Source organism: Corvus kubaryi, unplaced genomic scaffold, assembly GCF_017639235.1.
Source record: "Corvus kubaryi isolate FWS band 111438036 unplaced genomic scaffold, C.kubaryi_AGA036_p1.0 37284, whole genome shotgun sequence".
In the NCBI taxonomy this organism is placed as follows: Eukaryota; Metazoa; Chordata; class Aves; order Passeriformes; family Corvidae; genus Corvus; species Corvus kubaryi.
The window spans coordinates 2,993,357-3,015,771 of record NW_024581088.1 but is presented as its reverse complement, the minus strand read 5'-3'; the positions used below and the strand labels follow the sequence as shown (position 1 = coordinate 3,015,771).

The 22,415-nt window shown below is 38.6% G+C and overlaps 1 protein-coding gene across 1 annotated transcript in view; it reads left to right on the top strand.

Annotated features, from left to right (window-relative positions):
• Positions 1 to 21,331, top strand: part of GTF2I (general transcription factor IIi) — a 78,593-nt gene extending 57,262 nt beyond the window's left edge. The window contains exons 16-33 of the mRNA XM_042026582.1: positions 187 to 370; positions 684 to 742; positions 4,329 to 4,400; positions 4,918 to 5,101; positions 5,616 to 5,674; positions 6,320 to 6,403; positions 6,880 to 6,975; positions 8,531 to 8,596; positions 9,445 to 9,628; positions 10,498 to 10,550; positions 11,106 to 11,216; positions 12,101 to 12,184; positions 13,001 to 13,184; positions 14,133 to 14,161; positions 15,531 to 15,596; positions 16,898 to 16,936; positions 19,253 to 19,327; positions 20,821 to 21,331. Of these exons, the coding sequence (XP_041882516.1) occupies positions 187 to 370; positions 684 to 742; positions 4,329 to 4,400; positions 4,918 to 5,101; positions 5,616 to 5,674; positions 6,320 to 6,403; positions 6,880 to 6,975; positions 8,531 to 8,596; positions 9,445 to 9,628; positions 10,498 to 10,550; positions 11,106 to 11,216; positions 12,101 to 12,184; positions 13,001 to 13,184; positions 14,133 to 14,161; positions 15,531 to 15,596; positions 16,898 to 16,936; positions 19,253 to 19,311 (1,613 nt within the window). The 3' untranslated portion in view covers positions 19,312 to 19,327; positions 20,821 to 21,331. The remainder of the gene's footprint in view (positions 1 to 186; positions 371 to 683; positions 743 to 4,328; positions 4,401 to 4,917; positions 5,102 to 5,615; positions 5,675 to 6,319; positions 6,404 to 6,879; positions 6,976 to 8,530; positions 8,597 to 9,444; positions 9,629 to 10,497; positions 10,551 to 11,105; positions 11,217 to 12,100; positions 12,185 to 13,000; positions 13,185 to 14,132; positions 14,162 to 15,530; positions 15,597 to 16,897; positions 16,937 to 19,252; positions 19,328 to 20,820) is intronic.
• The last annotated feature ends 1,084 nt before the right edge of the window (positions 21,332 to 22,415 follow it).

The following is a 22,415-nucleotide window of genomic DNA, read 5'->3' as shown; positions in this document are numbered from 1 at the left end:
ACAACATGGCAAATTTTTTACATATTTGGTGTGCTGAGACTTGGGTTCTGTTGGATTTAGATGTCCTGCATTGTACCAAATGTTAAGATCACAATTACAACAGCCTGAGGAACTGGTATCAGCTAGCTTTTAATGAAGATTGATTGGCCAGTCTGTCCAGTTACTGGATGTATTTTGTTCCAACAGCTGAGGCTTTGGGGAGCACTGAGCCCAAAGCTGTTCCATACAAGAAATTTGAAGCTCATCCAACTGACCTCTATGTTGAAGGGCTGCCAGAGAACATCCCCTTTAGGAGTCCCTCCTGGTATGGAATCCCTTGCCTTGAACAAATAATTCAAGTGGGCAACAGAATAAAATTTGTGATCAAAAGGTAAGTCTAAACATGGAGGGATTTTAAAGAAAGAGTCCAAACAAACACCCTGTATGTAATCAAGCACTTGGTTTCATTAGGTCATGAAGCATTTGGTCTCTAGTTACCAAATAAGCAAATTAAATATTCTGCATCACAGAGTGGGTATTTGCAATCCAGACAAGTATTTCAAAATATCTTTTGCATATCTGTAGCATGTTGATAAGTGTGAAAAATATAATAGAAAAATTCAAACTCTTCAATTCATGTCATAATAGGTAGTAGTATTTAATTGATGTCAAGAATAAGTAGATTATTTGTGTCCTGGTTGCAGGCCAGAGCTGCTAACTGTCACTTCAGCGGAATTTACTCAGCCCGGGTCGAACACCCCAGGTAAGACAGGTGCTGTCTCCAAGTGGGAATGGAAGGGTTTGATGGGGAAATGCATCTAGATCAATGCAGCATTTTTCAAGAAGTAACCGTTGTGTGATGAGTATGCTGGCATATTCATCGTGAAGGTTGGAAAGAATAAACTGATCACTGTGAACGTGGATGGCTTCCTGGATTGTGAAATCCTGGTGCAGTCCCAGCTGCCTTTGAATAACTAGACTGGGTCACCTTCAGAGTCCCAGAGAACTGGAGTTACTGTCCTGGCCTGAATCAAAGCTCTGGAGTCCCTTGGCATTTTGCAGCTGACTCTGGGCTCTTTCAGATCTCTGTTGGTAAGGAATTGTAGGGATTTTTTGAAAGCATGAAGTGCCTTTAACAGGGAGAAGAAACAGTTTGGGGTTTATTTCCAAATTCCCTGAGTTGAAGTGTCTTGGTGCTTTCTTGCTACAGGAATGTGCAATCCAGATCTTACTGGATTTTTTAGGAGTATGAATCTGCTTGTAGTAATAACACAAGCCAAGATCCAGGGCTTCCTTTGTTTTTACACACACACAGATTACTGGAGGAAAAAAATAAAAAGAACTAATATGATTTAGTAATCATGCAGGCAGTAGTCACTTTACATCATCACAATGTACTGTGGATTTTTTGGGGATTTTAGGAAAAAACTCGTATTCAGTAAGAGGGTAGTTAAATAGAAAAGGCTGGTTTTCTTGTGGAGAGGAAAAGGCAGCATCGAATTTGGGGTTTTTTCGAAGTAGTAACAGCATGTGCCAGTGACAGCAGTAAAAATCCCAGCTAATAAAATCCACTTTCTGAAAGAACAGGCTAAGTAGTGATGATGATTCTTAAACCTCAGACTGTTGGAATGTTCAGAATAATAGTTCTTTTTGTACTAGTTACTTCACTGTATTTTTCACTAACTTACAGTGATTCTGGAATTACCAGTGCCCACCATGCTTGCTGGGATCCAGGGTCTGATGTCAGAGAGATAAACACAGCAAATGTTCTCCTGCACTTAGAGCCCAGTGAAAACCACTTGCCCAGACAAAGGCATCTTCTTACTGCAGATGCAAACCTAACGTTGCCAAAGAATATTAGATGTTTTTAAGCAAAGTATTAACTGCTTTGGAAAATAGTAATCCTGTGCCATCAACAGACAGTTTGTGAATAATAATTTTTTTAAAGTAAGGTAGTCAGTCTGATTCCTTTGCCACTAGGACTACAACATGTGAATAAGTACAAAGACACGTGCAGGTGTTAAATACCTGTGAAATCTATCAAATACATATGAAAAAAATATTAATGCATCTTGCCATGAAAGTATAAGACACTAGAAATAAGCAAAATAGGTAATTTATTAATTTAAAATATGTTTTGGAAACAAAAAAATTCTGTATAGCTTCCTTCCTGCATGCCTTTCTCAGCTTGGAGTTGGTTTGTCTCAGTAGCAGTTAATTGTTACTTGTCAGTTGTGATGAAAAGTAATGAAGCATGATGCCATGGGTTGACATTGGCCAGATGCCAGGCACCCACACAAGCTGCTCACTCACTCCCTTCTGCAGCTGAACAGAGGAGAAAAAATATAACGAAGGGTTCATGAGTTGACGTAAAGACTTAGAGAGAGATCCCTCATCATCCACCATGGGCAAAAAAGGCTCAACTTAGAGATATAAGGTGAATTTATTGCTAACAAAATCAGAGCAGGATAATGAGAATTAAAATAAGCACTTAAAAACACCTTTCCCCCACCTCTCCCTCCTTGCAGCTCTACCTCATACCCCAGTGGTACAAGGAGGCAGGGAATGGGGGCCATGGTCAGTTCATCACTCATAGCTTCTCCTGCTGCTCAGGGAGAGAAGTCGTTCCCCTGCTGCATCATGGGGTCCCTCCCACAGGAGACAGTTCTCCACGAACCTCTCTGACGTGGCTCCATCTCATGAGCACCAGTCCTCCCCCAGACTGCTGCAACACGAGTTCCTCCCACGGGCACACCGTCCTCCCCAAACTGCTGTGGCATGGGTCACTTTTCCATGGGGTGCGGTCCTTCAAGGACAGGCTGCTCCAGCTTGGGAGCAACGCCCCTCTCTCCATGGGTTTCCTACAGGCTCACAGCCTCCTCCAGGCATCCACCTGCTCATGGGCTCCTCCATGGGCTGCAGGTGGATCTCTGCTTCCCATGCCCTCCAGGGGCTGCAGGGGCTCAGCTGCGTCACCATGGTCTTTGATGCCTTTTCCTGGTCTTAAAATCAAGAGTCATACACGGTTAGAAGGGGAAAAGGGATTTTACCTTGGTGTTTATTTTTAAGGATCCATAGGTGTACATGTCCAGGTCATATGCATCCAGATGCACCCCGCTGAGTATCTCCTCCCCCCAACATTGGGTATAACATTATAGGCTTTACTAATCAGCAGATCTATCAAAGATTCCCCAATGAGAGGCTCGAGTGAGCCCCCCCTCCCCAAGGAACCTTCCCCTGGATGGTTCTATCTTGGTTTACAGAATGTGTTCTGGAGAGGACCTTGGGGTTTGGGGCACACTGATCCCTGGCTACGAAGCTTCTAAAATGTTTAGTCTCTTAGCTTGACAAACAAGTCCAAGAATGTAGGCAAAAAGCACTGGGAATACAGAAGTTGTAAAAAGGTATAACAGGGGTATAAAAGAAAAGGCAAAAATCTTCATGGCATCAGCTTCACCACGGCCTGCAGAGGAATAATGGCTTTGGTACCTGGAGCACCTCCTTGTTCTTCACTGACCTTGGTGTCTGCACAGTTGTTCTCTCACATGTTCTTACCCTGCTTTTCTCTGGCCGCAATTACAACTGCACCACCATTTATTTATTTTTTTTTTAATCTTTCTTCTTAAATCTGTTATCACAGAGGTATTACCACCATTTCTAATTGGCCCAGCCTTGACCAGTGGCACATCTGTCTTTGGAGCCACCAGGGACTGGCTCTGCTGGACATGGAAGAGGCTTCTGGCAGCTTCTCACAGGAGCCACCACTGTAGCCCCCCCTGCTACCAAAAACCAGGCCATACAAAACCCTTACAATGCTGTTTGTTAGGAAAAAAAAGTGCTTTTTATTGGACATCCTTTTCTTTCTTCTCTGTCTAAGCTACAGATGTCTGCTCTGGCTGGCACTCGTATAATTGGCTTTTATTTATAATAGAGAATAGGACTGAAGATTATTTTTTTTAATGCTAATCAAAATGTTTAGCAAAGCACTCTTTAAATCCTCATGTTCTACTCTAAAGACTGTTATTATACACTATGATTAATTAATTCAAGTTTTGTAAGAACCACTAAAATAATTTCTTCCTGCATCTAAAGGCTCTGAAGAACAGATTATTGAACTTGGGTCAGTGTTTGAAATTTGTAACTACATTTAAACAGATTTTTCATTATGTAGAGGGAATTATGTGTATCATTTAAGCTGCTATTAATAATGATTACTCATTGTATGTCCCTGTCTTCTCAGATGTGATTGTGTTGTTATTTTTGAAGTTTTTATGTTGAAAGAAGTATGTTCAAATGTACCTCTGTATCTAGAGCTGGGCGATTCTCTGACATCTATTTCTGGTTTTCAGCGAAAGAAGATTGGAATGCCAAGATCACAAAGCTAAGAAAGGAAGTAGAAGATATATTTAATATAAAGTTTGGTAAGTTAAATGCTAAATGAACTGTTTTGTTGTGCTGCTGCATTTTAAAACTCATCTGTTTGAATGTTACTGTATTTACTTAAGCATCAGAAGTATACTAGGACAGATATGGAAATCTTGACTCCTCTTACGTATGTTTTACTTACTCTTTCCTAAAACTGACATAAATGTTTTTATAACAGCATCCTAGGCCCTAATTTTTCCAGTTGTGTGACAAGAGATGATGCACAAAAGCTTTTGGATGAAAAGAAGTTCTCAAAATAAAACATTAGGTACTGCAAGCCTATATTAGATATTATCTGTAACAAGATGGGCCAAGTCCCCATTTTTAGTTACTCCACAGAAAATAATAGGGAATCTGTTTAAATATATTTAAATATTTCTGGTTTTTTTGGGGGGTGGGGAGGGCATTGTTAGCTTTGAGTAGCAGAGCTTCTGTAAGACACTTCTTAAAATCACTTGAGATAAAATTCCACCCATTTAAGTGTGTAATCTATCATTTATTTTTTATTTTCAGCCCAAGCTCTGGGGCTTTCAGAGACAGTGAAAGTTCCCTATTCTGTATTTGAATCAAACCCCGAGTCCTTGATCGTTGAAGGCTTGCCAGAAGGAGTCCCCTTCCGAAGTCCCACATGGTTTGGAATTCCACGCCTTGAAAGAATTGTCCGTGGAAGTGGCAAAATCAAATTTGTTATTAAGAAGTACGTTTGTGATTCAGTTATTTTTACCTCTGATTTTGAAGTTATTTGACTCCATTCCCAGCAACTCTAGGCTTTAAATGCTACCTAAATTCTGCTTCCATGAAACACAAAGAATATTTTGCACGTATGTTTTTTCTTATACAAGGACATACATTCCTCATTAAATTTCTGTAGATGTATAAATTGTGTGTTTCATGCATCAAGAATTGAGAGGGGAAAAATGGTCTTTGGACCAAAATGGAAGCTTTTTTCCGTCCTTTTTTTTCCCTTTTTCTGTATTTTTTTCCTTGAAGTAAACCCAGAAGAAAATTGCAAAATAGAAAATACAGCTTTATGTTTTCTACTTTTTTTCATGCTTATAGTAGATGGAGAGCCATCCATTCTTCTAACAGAATTTCATTTTAGAGAGCTGATGTTTTGTGAATTGGAACTCAACTGAATTCCAAAAAATTTGTAACATTTTGCTGTATTACTTGTCTCGCAACTGATTGGGTTTGTTCTGCTCAACTTCTAGGCCTGAGCTTATCGCTTCCTATTTGCCTCTAAGACTGGCTAATAAAATAAAGACAAAAGGTAAACAATTAAGTATTATTTGCTGCCATCAATTTGTAAATACTTCCTTTCTGCTTCCCTAGCAGACTAAGAGATCTCTGTGGTTGAAAAATACAGATGTTGTAAATAAAAGGCATTATTTAAGATGATCTAGCATAGTAGCCTCCAAATCTGCTATTATTTGAGAAAGACACTCAAACCATAAATGTATCTGCTTTTTTTACTTAACTATTCTAGTACAGAAAATGGAATTTACTCAATTTTGACAACTTTTATTTCACTTTCAATGGCTTCAACCATTTAACTGAGAGCTGTGAACTGCAATAAATAATAATGATGTTTTCTAAGACAAGAGTAAAAAAATATTTTTTCCGTAGAAAATTCAGATGTTAGTCATGTTTTTGTTATTTAGATAATAAAAAGTACCAAAACTCTCCTTCACACTTAGAAAAAACAAAGTCTTTTGTTCTGAATTAGTGGGAAATCTAGGTGTGCCTTTTTCAAGAGCACTAAACCTACTTTTTAAGGTTGTGAGCATCACTGTATTGTTCAGGTTCTACTGTTCAGACTGTACTTAGTTCAGTTTGTTAGAATTCTCAGAATACAGCTGTTTTTGTTAGCTGTGCAGGATTTGTGCTTTACATTTTGTGTTCTTTTGGCTTCCAGCAATTAGTCCGAGGAGTTCAAAAAGGTCACGAAGTTCTGCAGATAATTCAAGTGTCCCAGAGATTGAAGTTACTGTTGATGACAGTATGGAAGATATCCTTAAATATTCTTCTGATATTCTTTTATTGCTCTGATGTTTTCTGTTCTTCTAACCTTTCATAGCCCATAAGTAACGTACACCTCATGTAGCAAACTCTGTTCCACTTCAAGACTCCAGATGCACTTCAATATAGAAACAGTTTTATTTTTCATTTCTGAAACAAACTGGATACTGTGTAGATTATGCTTAGGTAAAATGCTGGAGTTTGACAGCTTGCTTGGGCCCATTATTCCAAGCAGAGATGTGGGAACTGATGTAGTCCTGAGCAGAGAAATAACAGACATGATCAGTAGTATTAAATGCTTAAATACAACTCTAGAAGTTCTTAAAGGCTTTTTTTTTAATTCTACTCTTGATTCAAAATTGAAGATTTCTCTAGAAATCAAGTTTGATGTGTTCTTCTTTTTGTATGATGTCTTGCTTCTGCTCTCTGCGTTATTTATGTAATGTCTCTTCATAGGTCCTAATAAAGCACAAACAACAGATGCTCAAACTAATTCTCAAACCAATGGATCCAATACAAATTCGAAGCCACAAGGAAGAGAGTTTTCTTTTGGTAAGTGTTGGGGGAATTAGCACACATGCATTCCTTTAATGTTGGTGTGGAACATCCTGATTACATATCAGATATTTCGAGTTCATGTTCTGTTGTACAGCTAGTGAATGACTGAAGTTCTTGCTTTTGTGTACATTCAGTTCTTCATTATGTGGAGTAATCAGCATTAGAGAAATCCTGGATGATATAGGGAGTATGCTGTACAAATGCAGCAAAGATCCATTAGATCTTACTGATTCGAGTGCAGAGTCAGTTCTAGATTTTTGCTGGTCTGTTACTGCACAATGCTGCAAACCCTTCAAGGACTTTTCTGGTGCAAAGTATCACCAAGTGCATAAACCTAGCTGAGATGTGATACTGTGCATGAATTTCACAAGCCCTCCCCAAATTTGAAATATTGACGTCACTGTGCAGAGATATCTAGGTGGGGTGTAGGGACCAGGAAGGATTTGAACTAAGATTAGTAAGCCATGATCTATCAGAGCTCATTATGCATGATTACCATGATTGAGCTCTCCAGTTCTGGAAAATCAGTAAAGGAAAGGATGGACAGGACTGAAAGTCATGTAGTCATGAATCATGAATGTAGGCCAGAGCTTTTTGGCCATGGAGGCCCAGGCCTGTCTGTGCAGTGCTCTGGAACAGAAATCTCTGCATTGAAAGCAAGGTCAATTTGCAGTCCAGAAAAATTCTTCATTGTCAAGTGAGATGAGTGACTGTATTCAAAGTAATTGTAAGTAGTTCTGTGTCTCAGTAAACCTTTTTTTCAGCATCCTTACATTCTGGGTTTATTTGCTGATGTTTGTATAGGAATTGTAAATTTATCTTTTTTGTCCCCTATGCTTTCTTTTTTAGCTGTATGGTCATAAAATCTATAAGAAAGGAACTATCTATTCCTACTGAGCCAATTGAGAATGAATGAGATACTGATTTGGCATGGGTGGTATTCATATTCAGAGTTGTGTACAGTTTTCTTGAACTTGGCTGTTGGTGTTAGACCTAGGCTTTTTTTAATCTGCAACTTTTTTGAACTTTTGACTGAGGTTTTAGTTTCATAGACCAGCCGTGGCCCACTTAGTGCAGGCACAAGTAAATCGGTTTAGTAATTGCTCTGATGGCTGTCAAACAAAATGCTGATCTAGGTGAACATTTAATCTCACCACTAAAGTAGAAACTGTGCTAGAGATTAAAGTTCTCAGGAGAGAGGCATGTTCAGGGCTGTGTCACTGAACATATGAGGAACTGTCTGCCACTATTTTGGGTGCCAGTTCAGATGAGTAAATTTTATGCGGATACTGTAAATTTGGATCACTCTTGGATTAATTTTGGTTTTAATCACCCTTGCTTTATCCAGTGACAGTATCTTTCAAAGCTTCAGGAATACGAGGATTTATGTGAATATTATTTTGCAGAATGAAAGCCATTTTGCACATTTTATTGCCATAGTAAATCAGTTATCAAGCATAATAATTTATTAAATATTTATTAAAATATTATTCAAAGACTGATTCATTGTGTGAGTGTTGATCTAATTCTTCCAATTTCCTCCTGGCAGAGGCGTGGAATGCCAAAATTACTGACTTGAAGCAGAAAGTTGAAAATCTTTTTAATGAAAAATGTGGTATGTTTATTGATTCTTTTTTACTAAGATGCCTTTCTTACGAACATGCAGTTAGATGTATGAGAGGTGTTAATATGTTTATTCCAGAAGTCCTGCAAACCTTGTGTAATTTACAGTTTCCCATCTGAATTCTTAGATTTCATTCTCATGTATTTGCAATCCAGTGTCACATTTCCACTAGTTATTTTATTTGGGTGTGAAAATGGAGAAGTTGTAGTTGGATTACAGCTTTTTTAATGACCCACAGACAGAGTGATTCTGCATACTAGCACATCATTTTAAGCTTTCATCACTCTGCATATGAATGGGACTTTGTTTGACTCTGCATGACTCAAAATGGGTTATGGGTTATGGATGGTATTGGAGAAATGTGTTCCATTATATTCCAGCACTTCTTCTAGTGCAGGCTGTTTGAAAACTACTGACTTTTGGAAGTAATGGCTTCTCATTACTTTTCTGAGTGCGGGTTTTTGAACAAGAGCACTAATCTCACCTCCCCTTGGTGGTGTTCTCTAGAAGAGACAGAGGCAGAATGCATTGCCTTCAACAAAGTGGCATACAGATGGGATAGTCTTGTATGCAGACCAAGCCAGTGGCATGAGCTGTCTGCAAATTACTAATTTTCAGCCAATTATGGTGAGATTTACTGCAATGGAATGTGTTGCATTTGAAACTGTTAATTTTCTTCCTGCATACTCATAGCTGTCACAAAAAAAGGCAAAGCCTGCTGGCTCTACCTAATTGAGTATGTATGTGCCAACTACTCTATTTCATTTATACCAGGGGTATTCTATTTCTGTACACATCAGTCATGTAACTGGTACCTTATTTGCTCTGTTGTATTTCAGGGGAAGCTCTGGGACACAGTGAACCAGTGAAGGTGCCATATGCACTGTTTGAATCCTTCCCAGAGGTTTTCTACGTGGAAGGACTACCTGAGGGGGTCCCGTTCCGCCAACCTTCAACTTTTGGGATTCCAAGACTTGAGAAGATCCTGAGAAATAGATCCAAAATAAGATTTGTTATTAAAAAGTAAGACTCCCATATGTCTTTGATAATCTGTTCCATGAGAATTGAAATGTGGACCAAAAATGAAATTTAGTTTTGCCAAGTTGCTAAATTACTCTATAAAATACATAGTGGAATATTTTTAGTACTTGAGGAAATGGTTGGAAAGCTCTTGTGCAGGTGGAACAAGATAAAATAATCTCTTTGTTCTGAAAGACTCTTAGAGTCTGTTGTGAGAGGAAGAGCGAGTCCATATTTCTAAACCCATTACAATTATCCCATCACTGGTTTAGTTCCTACTGCAAGGAGCACTTACAGGCTACTCATAAAGCTTGCTGGTTGTGTACTGAGAGCTGAGGAGTGGAGATTTGTATAGTGAGGACTGTAAGAATTTTCTTTCTCTTTCCTAGAACAGGTTTAGATACTCCTGTGCCAGTGCAGAAACAGTGGCAAGAGAAGTTACAAGGACGTGTAGTGATAGAACAAGGGAGAATGGCTTTAAACTGACAGAGAGCAGGGTTAAATTAGATGTTTGGAAGAAATTTTCACTGTGAGGGTGGCAAGGCCATGACCCAGGTTGCCCAGAGAGGCTGTGGCTGACCCATCCCTGGAAGTGTTGGAAGGCCAGGTTGGATGGGGTTTTGAGCAACCTGGTCTAGTGGAAGGTGTCCCTGCCCATGGCAGGGGCATAGAACTGGACGGGCTTTAGGTTCCTTCCAGCCCAAACCAGTCTGGGATTCTGTGAAGTTATGGAGCCTCTCAGTCACTGCATTCTTGACTGTCTTTTTGGCTGAGAGGATATCACTTAGTTACCATTTTTAGAAAATGGGATTTTCTTTAATGTTGATGTTACAATTTTTTTATTGTATGTAAAATGTTCAATCTGTTTGCAGGCCTGAGATGTTTGAGGCAGCTGTCAAAGAAAGTTCTGCTAGAAGCCCCCAAAGTGAGTTCTGAAACTGCTTAACTTTCTAGATAACAGTTTATTTCAAGGGTTAAATATTAATTATGGGAGCAGCATGGTGTTCATAAATTCCTGAAAGATTTATTCTTCATTGCAGTTGCTTGGTTTGTTTGCTTGCTTGTTTGTTTTTAAGATGGGAAAAACACTTACCAGTTACAGTTTAAATATAGCTCTTAATAAGGGAGTATTAATTTTTTTAAGTTATTCACAAATAATTGTGCCACTAGTATATTCTTTACTACCTTCTATCAAAATATAGCCAGTAATGTAGGATTCACAGGAGTTATTCAGGTCTAGAGATTTGCTCCTAGTATGTAGATCATCTAAATGACACATGTGCCAGAGACAGGAGCACAGATAGCCGGTCGAAAATTGTGTCAGGTAGGTAGGTCATGGAATAAATGCTCCCATTTTGAAACTGGAACTAGGTCCTCTTTGAAAACTTTGCCAATATTTGTTGTTTTGCAATATTTTCTTTATAGATGAGACTGAAGATTCTGAGCTCTCTATAAATGTTTTCTAAATTAATCCTCTTAGGAAAAAATAATTCATCCAGTAAAGCCAATACAACAAGGACGACAAAAAACACAGTAGAGAACACAAGTGCAGGTGTTGAAGACCTAAACATCATTCAAGTAACCATACCAGGTGTGTATACTGGCTGGTTTCACATCATACTACTTGTGCTTATATTCTTCATGATATTTGTTTAGTTTGATGAAGTTTTTTCTTACAGTCAAACTAGTTTGCTGAAATACAGTCAACAAAGAACATAATTTACCTTTTTGGTTTTGCTGAGATGTTAAATATTATCTAACACTCATTACTGTTTCATCAGTGACATCTCTAGAATATTCTTAGTTCAACCACCTGTTAAGAAGTATCCACATTTTTCTGATGCAATAAATTAAATATTGATTTGCAGTTCTTGACAACTTCCATGTGTCAGTACTTGGACTGAATTGAATGACCATGCAGGCTGAACTGCTTTGTCTTAACACCAATTACTGCTTTCTCAGGCACTTACTACATCCATTGGAATTCACTGGAAACCATGAGAAATGTTGCATGCTATGGCCATCTATTGAATGATCACTTTGCTTTTACCTTTACATACCATTCTATGTTCCGTAAGAAAGTAAAATACAATTTGTTGGTTTAAATTACTTTACAAAATCATCTCTAGACAGTAAACCCAGATTCATCCTTGGAAGTGTTCAGGGCCAGGTTGAATGGGGCTTGGAGCAACCTGGTGTAGTGGAAGGTATTCCTGCCCATGGCAGAGGTATGGAACTGGGTGATCTTTAAGGTCTCTTCCAAACCAAACCATTCTAGGATTCTGTAATTTCTTACCAACCATCTATTTTTGTGTATTTCTACAAGTCTGTGTTGCTGCTAAAATGAAGAACAAAGACAGTGTCTGTTTAGAAGCTTTTGGGTATACCTGCTTTGAGTAAACATGCAGGGATAAACAAGCTTCAGGGGGGGAAATCTGTGCTTAATTCTCATGCTATTCTAACAATTTCTTCCAGATGATGAAAGTGAGCGACTGCCAAAAGTAGAAAAAGCCAGACAATTGAGAGAGCAAGTAAATGATCTTTTTAGCCAGAAATTTGGTAATTGCTTCTTACTCCCCATTTTTACATTGGTGTGGGTGCAATTAATGGTGTTCATACTGAAATTACTGAATGAATATTCACTCACAGTGAGTTATATACATGGTCATTAAAATGAACAAATTCGAGAATTATATATGAATGTTGTGCTTTGACTTCAAAAAGAGCCTTTTCTAAGTGAAGTAGGCAGTTTGGTGTTTTAAACAAAGTCCTAAGAGTCTAAATTGCTTCACAGTTCCCCTTCCCTTTTCCTGTTTTCTGTGTCAACATGGATGAAGTATTTATTTTGCTGGCAGTCCATGGTTCTTCTCAGGGCTTCATAATCCTGACCTCTTAATACTTGGGATTAATTTTAAAAATGCAATTTAACCTTTTTGCTGTGTATAGTATTGTTTGGTTTTTTTACTTTGCATTGTACAGTAGTAATGACCTGGTTTTCCATATCTGAAGTTCCTTCACTTGTGCTGCATTGAATTGCTTTTCATAGCATTACAGGAAATGCTTTGTTTTCCTTCGTGTAGCTATCTCCTTTTTTATCCTGTTCTGTGCCTTTTTCTAAGAGCAGAATCTGTGTTTTTCACATTCTGAACTGTCAGAATTAGAGTTGTGACTGATGCTCTCATAGTAATGTTCATGAGTGCAATCCAGAACCTCATTTCCAACACTGTAATCATTTCATTGTCAAGTGAATTGTCATAGTTTCAGATCTGATAGAAAGCATGGTCTGCATTTTGTTTCTTAATATCTGAGGACTTTTACTTCAGTATAATTATAAATAATGTAGGCTTGAAAATAAACACGACCTCTCTCACTTAGGTGAAGCCACTGGTATGAATTTCCCTGTGAAAGTTCCATACAGAAAAATCACTAACAACCCTGGCTGTGTGTTGGTGGATGGAATGCCTCCAGGTGTGGCATTTAAAGCACCCAGTTATCTGGAAATCAGCTCAATGAGGAAGATTTTGGAATCAGCAAAGTTTATCAAGTTTACTATCATTAGGTATGTAGTTTCCATTAATTAGATTGTGAGCACAGCCCCATAGCTGGAATAAATGTGAGAGAATAGAAGTTGTAGTACATCTTTAAATACGTGTTGGCTCTTTTTGGGTAACAATATATCAGGTCAAATGAAGCCCAGATGTTCCTAGCGTGAATGAAGGAGGACATGTCCAATTTACTATGACAAAGGGCGTATTATTAATACTGCATATTACAGCGAGCTGTCTTTTGAGTTTAAACCTAATCATAATGTGTAAAAAAGTCCTATAGTTTTCTGGGCCTTGCTCTCCCAATCATAATATCAAGTTTTGAGACAAGTCCAGAGCTTATTGGTTTCTATTCAATATTTAAAAATACAATATTGTCCAATTACAGTATAACAGAATTTCATTTGTATGTGTATATCTCCCTAGACATATATACACACAAACATATATATACAATGTTAATTTGTATGCATGAAGCAGAGTAGATTAAACTTTGGAATCATTCTAAGGAGGAGTTGAAAATAAAAATTTATCAGTTTCTGTAACTTCTCAAATCATAGATTTGAGACTTCACAGGAGTGTAAAAGCTTCAGTTTATCTTCAGAGAGAGAAATTTCTTAAATAGATTTTACTAAGGAATCTGAGTTCTCAACCCTTAATCATGACATATTCTAACCAAAAGGGCTTTGATGTGTGTTTTTGAATTGAACCCTGAAGAAGAGGTGACCCCTTGCTAAGTAGCAGTGACCAAGGGAAGGGTTTAGCTCTCCCATATATGTTACTTTCCAAAATGCTAGTTTGGAAGAACCAAAGTGCCCAAGAGCTGCTATTCCTTCTGTTTTACTTTATTTTCTTTTCATTTTTTAGCCTGACCTCTGTTATAGAAGGTATGGGGAGGTTGCATTGGTAGGAAACGCCATGCAGTGCATTTTAGAGTCAATAATTTTTTTTTTTTTTTCCAGACCATTTCCAGGACTTGTGATTAACAATTGTAAGTATTTATGAGACACTGATGACAAATGTATTTTTGTAACCTACCAAGACTCATTTTCTACATTGTGTTTTAGTGGCAGAGGCCCCAAGTTGTTAAGGTCTCTGTATAACTCTTGTCTGTGTATTTCTCATTAAGATTTCCTGACTAAACATGTATATTCCGTTAACTTGAGGGCAGGGGGATAAATTTACGTTTAAACAGTATAAGATTAGCATTGACTTGATATGAAAATGCAAGACACTGATTTTGTATTTTTCAGCTGCAGAGTCCCAAAGAAATTTAGGATCATGACTGAGCAACAGACTTACATGAGAGTTTCTACATTGTAGGTTTAAATCCATCACAGTAGCAGTTAGTAAGCAAGAGCTTTCCAGTAGCTGCACAACTGTGTTCCAGTGAAAAATTCTGCATTCTGCTGAATCTATAACTGTTTTGAGAGGCAGACTGTAGTTAGCTGAAGTGCCATGGCCAATTTGGCCCTGACAATGAAATTGTTTGGGGTAGCGGGAGGGAAAGATACAGTATTTTTGGTTGCTAAAGTAGTTGTGACCTGGTTGTTAGATGTAATTTAGGAGAAAAAACAAACCACAAAGCACTGTCACTACAGTGTCCCTTGTGTCGTGTTCTTTGTGAGCCAATGTCAGATTAGAAATTCAGAGGCCAAATAAACTGTCACAGTTTGGCCTTACCCAGCTTGAGCCTTAGCGGACCAGTGTTTGTTCAAATACATTCAGCCACTGGTGTATTCCAGCTAACAAGCTGAGGCCTATGCACTGCAAGTATGAGGTGTTCTCAAGAAGATACTGTAGCCACTAACTCCCACTGACCTGCTCACCAGACCTAGGTGCAATTCTGAGGTGGGAGAGAGGTCTGTTTGCAAGGGGGAGCCTTCCAGGCAAGTAAATGTGTAGTAGTATTTCCAGGGAATTCAGTTAGAAGTGAAAGAATCCATTGAACTGTTGTCAGTTCAGCATAAGTTGTCAGTGTGTGTTGGGACTGGGGGAGCAGATTGGTCATGGACCAGGTTTGGCCATTATCTATGTCCACTAATTATGATCAAAATGATCTGATACTGATGGATACCAAGGTGAACGACTGAAAGGCTCTGAGCCTACTAGGTTATAAGTATGATGTTTTTTTCTTCATCTGAAGAACACGTGGAAACTTAAGAGGAAATTTTTGGTGCTTGCAGGCAAGACAGGGAATGTTTTTCCTGTAGCAGAAAAATTGGAACTGCATCTCAATCACAAGTGTTAGTAACCTGTTATGTGCCAAGTTTCAGGATTTGCAGTTTCAAAGGTTGTCCTTGTGTTGCATGTGAACTGTTTTCATTGTGAAGTTAAACAGTGATCATGTCTAATCTTAGACCTGATAGAAGAAGCTGAAGCAGATGCACCACCTACAGCACCAGCAGCAGCTGCAGTACTACCAGGTGATGCAGAGTGTAACTAACACATGTTCTTTCAGGAGGGGTGGGGTATGCATCTTATTGGCAGATGTTATTAGGAGTCATGTCCTAGGTATAAGCTGCTCATGATGAGCCGTTTAATTTTGAGAAATGGTGTGCAACACTTTTATAGCTGTTAAATATTAATAATTTAGTGGAAAGTGCCTCTATTTTCTTTGAGCTGTGTCACTGGTGTGTTCCTTGATTTGATTTTTGCAGATGATGAGTGAGCTGGAAAGAAAGATTAGTAGGGGCAATGTATAAAGCCAATTCAGTATCCAATTATTGATGTCTGCTTAACTCAGATGTGTGCATGTCTGCATGTTCAGCCAAGTGAATTTTGCCTGCATAGCTGGCAATGGGGTCTGGATGGAATTTCTGCTTGCTCTGTAACCTCTGCTAGACTGTGTCTGGGACTGCACACACATCACCTTAGTCTGATCGGAGAGCTTGGCTTTGTGCTGTGAATTAACTAAAGTAAATGTGGTTAGGCAACTTCACTTTGATCCAATACAGTTTCTAAATGTTCATACATCTTTTAAAAATGTGTATCCTAAGTTGGTGTAGTGCAGGGAGAACTTTTGCAATTGACTAAATAAATCATTACACAAAGAAATTGGAAAATGAAGAGAAAACATCTGAAAAACATTTTAAGAATAAGGGGCACTTGTATGATGAAAATTATTATAAAGGAAACTACTGGCTCCTCTGTTTACATGTGAAAGTGTGGGAGGGAGGAGATCAGCTGCTGATGGTCTGTGACCTTGCTGCAGTCTGTCAGTCCTTAACATCTGCAGTGTTAAAAAGGTTAAATGGTTTTTCCCAGAACATGTTCATCTACAATCCATGTGAGAAAGTAGAAAACTCAGCATGGAATTGAAACATACTTCTTGTCCTCTGTTATGCACCTTCCACTCTTCCCCCAAAGTACACATACTTGCCATCAAAGACAATGCTTAGGAGAAGTGGCGACTCTTTCTTTAAGCTGTTCCAAATTCGGTGTATTCTGTGTATGTTACGTTGTTCTGGGTCTTGGTGATATGTCTGCCACAGTGAACCATTCTTGGAAGAGAAAGTGTTGCATAGTTGAATGTAATAAATGTTTCAGGTTTTTTTATATTTTGTTGCAGACTATAGAAAGTTATACAAATTTATCTCAGACAAAGAGATGTGACTCTGATTGTTAAAGAAAAATGAGGTGCTTTTTTCAGAGAAAATTCCCCAATCTGATTCATCTTGTTGAAACTATATTCATATTCATTTGACTGGGTTTTTTTTCATTTAAGAGCCAGCTGAACCAAGCCAAATAGAAGTATCTCTAGAAGGTAAGTGTTTGTCTTCAGTTATTATCACCAAATTTTTTTAAGTAATGCTGAACAAAGTTGCATCTGTTTTTAAAGTCAGGTCAGTCAAAACAAAAAAAAAAGGTCTTTTATTGGTTCCTGGCACATTTCTTCATTTACAGTAATATCATGCTGCACCATGTGAAAAATACTTTACAGCAAAAGTTACTATTTAAATAACTTTACAAAGGAGTTTTATGAACTATCTGTGGTTGGTGAGTCATGCCTATACATAGGCTCTGAGTGACTCTTCATATCCTGAATGATGCACCAATTATTCAGCGTGGTAGTTTCTACAATTGATGCGAGTGATTGCCGTCATCTGGAACTCTGAATGCCATGTTGGCTTGGATGTACTCTATTGTGGGCAAGGGAGTGGAGTATTGTTGTTCTTCTAGCACTTAAACTCTGAAAAACATCCAACTTTCCTATTGTCCAAGAACATACTTGAGTTGTATCCTTTTCAAACAGAATCCCAGAATCATTTTGTTTGGAAAAGCCCTCTAAGAACATCAAGTCAAACTGTTGTCCCAGTACTGCCAAGCTCACCACTAACCCATCTCTTCAAGTGCCACATCTACACAGCTTTTAAATCCCTTAAAGGACAGTGACTCCACCACTTCCCTGGGCAGCCTCTCCCAGGGCTGGACAACCCTTTTGGTGAAGTGTTTTCTAGTACGTAGGTTTCTGTAAGACCAAGGAAGCTGTAGGTTTTGTGTCCCCCATGTGTTTTTGCACGTGGTCTTGGGGCATTAGGAATACCAAATTGACCTGAGAGCTGGGATGCTACTGTCTGCTGTGTGCTCTGCTCCTGTAAATGCTGCCTCTGCTATACCCCAGCCTGTCAGCATGACCCTGGATGGCCATAGCTGTCTTTGCTGTGGCTCCAAGGTGATCCAAGGTGCTGTGGTAGTTTGCTGGGGTGCTGCCTTTGTGTCAGGTGGTCCCGAGAAGGGTTCGCTGATGTGTCTGTGGCAGCTTGTTGGCAACATAGCCAACAGCCCTGGGATGGCAGCTGCTGTGCATCAGCCATTTTCAGCTTGAGACTCTCAACTTCAGTTCATTCCCTAATCCTGCTTACATTGCCCCCAGAGAGAAAGCAGCAAAGCTCAATGCTCCTGTTCTTTTGTACCCTTTTCCATGGAAATTCCCTTTCAAGTCTCTATTGCTTCAGTTTCCCTGTCATGTCACTGAACTCTAAGCCAAGCCAACATTCTCAACTGGAGTGAATGTTACAAGCTGAGTTATAGGTTCACTCCAAGGGTTTTAAGTCAGTCTGTCATGGAGTATGGACCGACCCTGTTGCAGCAATCAAGACAGAAAGAAGGCAAACGTTAGAGTGAGTCACAGCAGAGCTGAGCTGCAGATTTTAAGCTCACAGTTGTGAAGGCTGGAACATCAGATGTCTTTATCATGCCAAAATTCTGTGGGATTGCTGAAGCTAGATGATGAAGGAGAAAGACCGTTGTTCCTGAATACTGTCATGTGGAGGAAATTTAACTGTGAGCCTTCAAGGTGATGGTTTGGAAGAGATAGAATAGTGTAGTTATGGATTTGTTATCCAAAACTGGCTTCAGACACTGTAACTACAGAAATGTTTTTGTAAAAAGGCACACAGTGGCTAAAGAACCCAAAATGGTTCCAGAACTAGGCTGGAAGGTATAAAATGATCATGTGGTGAAACAGCTTGGCTCTGTAGCGATGAATGACTCCCACGCCAAACCTTCCAAACAACTTCAGGGAAAAACCAATTTCCTTCCAGCATCATATTCTCTGTAAAAGGAACAGAATCAGCCTCTGGGTCATATGGACAGTGCTATACAGACACGAGATTCCTTTGATTTACCTCCAAGCATCCCTGCAATGAATAAAACTGTATCAAAAGGTGATGAATGCTTTAGCCAATATGAATTTTTTTTTTAAACATATCATAATGCCTTCCTGTGTGATACTGTGCTTTGAAAATTAGCTAGGGTTAAAATTTGTTTTGGACAGACTGAAATAGAATAATGCAAAAGTCTGTATCTAGTTAAGAGAGAAGCAGTCCTACTAATGGCAATTTCATTTCCATTCATTAAGAACTAGAGTGCTCTTAAGATCCTAAGCTGCTTTACATTGCAGTGGAAATGGTAATTTCCACAGAACCAGATTGCTGTGAATATGCTTTAATTTATCATTAATAGTTGAAAAAGATAATTAATGCTTTTCATGTTTTTATAAATTTTTACTTAAGTACAACAGTAACAAAATTGGTGGGGAAGTTCCACTTCTTTTCACTCATTACTACTTTTTTAACAGATAACACAGAAACAGAAGAACATTCTCAAATAAAGCAAGATCCAGACCTGACGTCGTAGATCTTATCAATACTAGGTAAAAGAATTTAGTGTTTATTGAAGTCAACACCTGTCAAGGAATAATAGTTTTGTATTTTTGGCCGGGGAAAAGAGAGAGGAAGTATAATACTGAATGTCAGAAGATGCCAGTACTTTAGTTGTGAATTAGTTCATGTGTCTTAGTTCTCACATATAAAATGTTGGATGTTTTGCACTTTCTCATCTAAATACAATATAAAGCACACTGTGTTCAAATTTGTGAGGCAGTCAGTCCTAGAAACATGTGGCCTAAAAATTAAAATGTGTGATGGTAATCACATACCTCAGAAGCAGAGCAACTGAAAGCTGAGCTTATTAGTGTTTATGAAAAGCTCTGGTATGTCTGTGTGAAAAAGCATTATTATTCTTGGTAACACCCATATATTTCCAGATTGTAATTGAGCAGGAAAGCTCTTCAATGTGATTGCAGTATTGTCTGAGCTGGGGACACTCAGTAAAGCTATTAACTGTGATGAGAAACCAACCTCCTTTAAAAGTTTTCTTTTTTTTCTGGTAACTTTTATGAACAGCCTAGTTTAATTTACAATGCCCAGATGTCCAAATCTTTCTCTTACTCTATTTTTAACTTCACTTGTTCCTAAAAATTATGGTTTTGTGGTGGTGGAGAACAATGATAGCAATGCTATCACATCACCAAGTCTAAAATGCTGACCCACATGGTTTCGAGTCCCTGTGCTTCATTCAAAGAAAATGGTAGTACTTCTTCCCATTTCAGTTTTTTGATAATACTGAAACCCAAATATTTTCCTCATTATGCAGCATTTGATAATTCAGCAATTTGATTTGATTGGTATAAAGTTAGATGAAGCATTGGCTAGTGGAGCCTGGGGCCTGTGGGTTTCATTCCTGGCACCATCTAAGGTTTTGGAGCCGAGGGACAGCCTTGGCCAGGGCATGAACACAGCCCAGGACACAGAAGGTGGCATCGGGACAATGAAATGATGTGGTAGAAAGTTGCAGGAACTGACAAACCAGCATCCCAACTGTCTGTGCCCTGAGCATTACAGGCACAGCAATGGTGGTCTTATGAAATCGATGAAGTCTGTGTTGGAGGTATTTGTCATAAAATTGAATGTGGCAGGATACAATATACTACAGAAAAACTTTGATTCGTCATGGGAAGCACTGCAGCCAGTGAGATGTAAAAAACCATCTCACTTGTCAATTAAAGGTCACAGAAATGTTGTCTGAGCAATGGCTGCACAGTTTGATGCTGCCGTGGTTCAGAGTTTTAGATGCTTTAGGCCATCCACTGAATTTATACTAAAATAAAAATTTGTTCTAAATTCTGACAGAGACCGCTCGAGCACACATTTAATCTCACTATTTATTGAGAGCAATGTTCAGCTTCTGTATACTTGCTGAATCTAGGCCTAAAGAACTGGAAAATAGATTACAAACTGCTCATAGTTGTAATAAGACACAAGGCTTCAATGAAACTAACTTATTTTTGTAATTTCTCTTACCTAGTCAGAAGCATCCGGTTCTGAGAAGAGCCTGCTGGGCCTGTCTAGAGCTGTGTAATATAACTGTATAAGAGAAGAATCTTCTATATGAACCTTTTTGTACTATTAGATAGAAATGTCTACTTTTTCAGCAGTTCTGTGAATTGACTTAAAGCAAAGAATGACTGTAGATTTTGAATGTCTGAGTTTACTTTGGAATATATTTTAAGGACTAACTTTGTTGCAGCAATGCTGGGGAGATGACAGGGATTAAAATCAACAGGGACTTAGCTGAGACTGTCTACATTTTCCTATAAAGCTGAATTTCACTGTACCTGAATGCTTTTTTAATGAAAAAATCCTGCGAAGAGTTCAGTTTGTATTCTTTGGGGGGAAAAAAACTCCACATTGATTTTCAGCTATTACTTTAATGGCTAATTGAACAACAGTATCTGTATATTTGAGCTAATTTTTCTGATTATATTTATCACAATTCATATGTTTTTCCTAAATAAAAGATAAACTGGTTCACTTGATGATTAGTATGCATTAATGAGATGGACTGTGAAATGGTCGGTATTCCAGTGTGTGGATTGGGAAGCAACTGAAATGAAACCCCATCATAGTTTGTTCTGTTAATTCAAAGTAGTAAGTGCATATTATATCAGAGTATCACACAGTTATATATGATGGGTTTGGTCTTGCAGTCCTACCATAGACAATAGTTGTGTGGACTCATGTGAGAGCTTTTCTGCTGAAGGCTGTGGGAGATGCCCATCTGTTCATCCAAAACTAGTTACAGAAAGATGCTACAACCTCCTCTAAATCCTATTCTGTCAAAAACTTAGACTATTCTGTGAATACAACAATTAAATTAAGTCCCCTGTGGCCCTGGTTATGCCTCACAACCTGTAACAGACTTATGTACACCTTTTTTTTTTTTTAAGTTTCACAAACCATAAGAGATACACAGTTCTGGCTATATGATAATCTCTAAAGATGCAGATTACTTGTAAAGGTATCTCTTTTACTGGCACGAGTTTGGGATGATTGCATAATGCACAAATGGTAAATCATATTCCCTGATGAAGAAATAAAGACCTTTCTGAGGTTTTTCATGACTGTCCGTGCAGTATACAGTTACGCCTTTTAAATCAAATCAAGTCCTAGCAGTAATTCTGTAGGCAGGTAGAACATGCTGTAGCATGGTTACTTCCTGCCAGCAAAGAATTAAGGTTCAGTCATGCCTTTGAGACAGAAATTCAGCTCTGGGTGGGTGAGGTGGTTGTATCTTCAAGGAAAATTTTGAAGCCTTAAATTCAATTAAGTGCAGTATCTATTCCCTGGGAGCAACCTGAAATACAGCAGGTAAATTCAGAGCAGCACATCTGTGTCATTCGGGAGATAAGGGAGACCTATAGGACATCTGCTTGTGTTTCACAATTGCTCCACACAGATCTAGGTGCTCTCACGTCAATACTGGGACCTTGTGTTGGTGATGTCAGCAGGGACAGGGTTAGCTCCATGCTGAGGCATTTTGAAAATGCTCATCCTGGTCCTACCTTCCTTCTCTCCAGATAGGAGCTGGTGGAGGTTGGTGCCATGCTGCCTTCCTGCCTC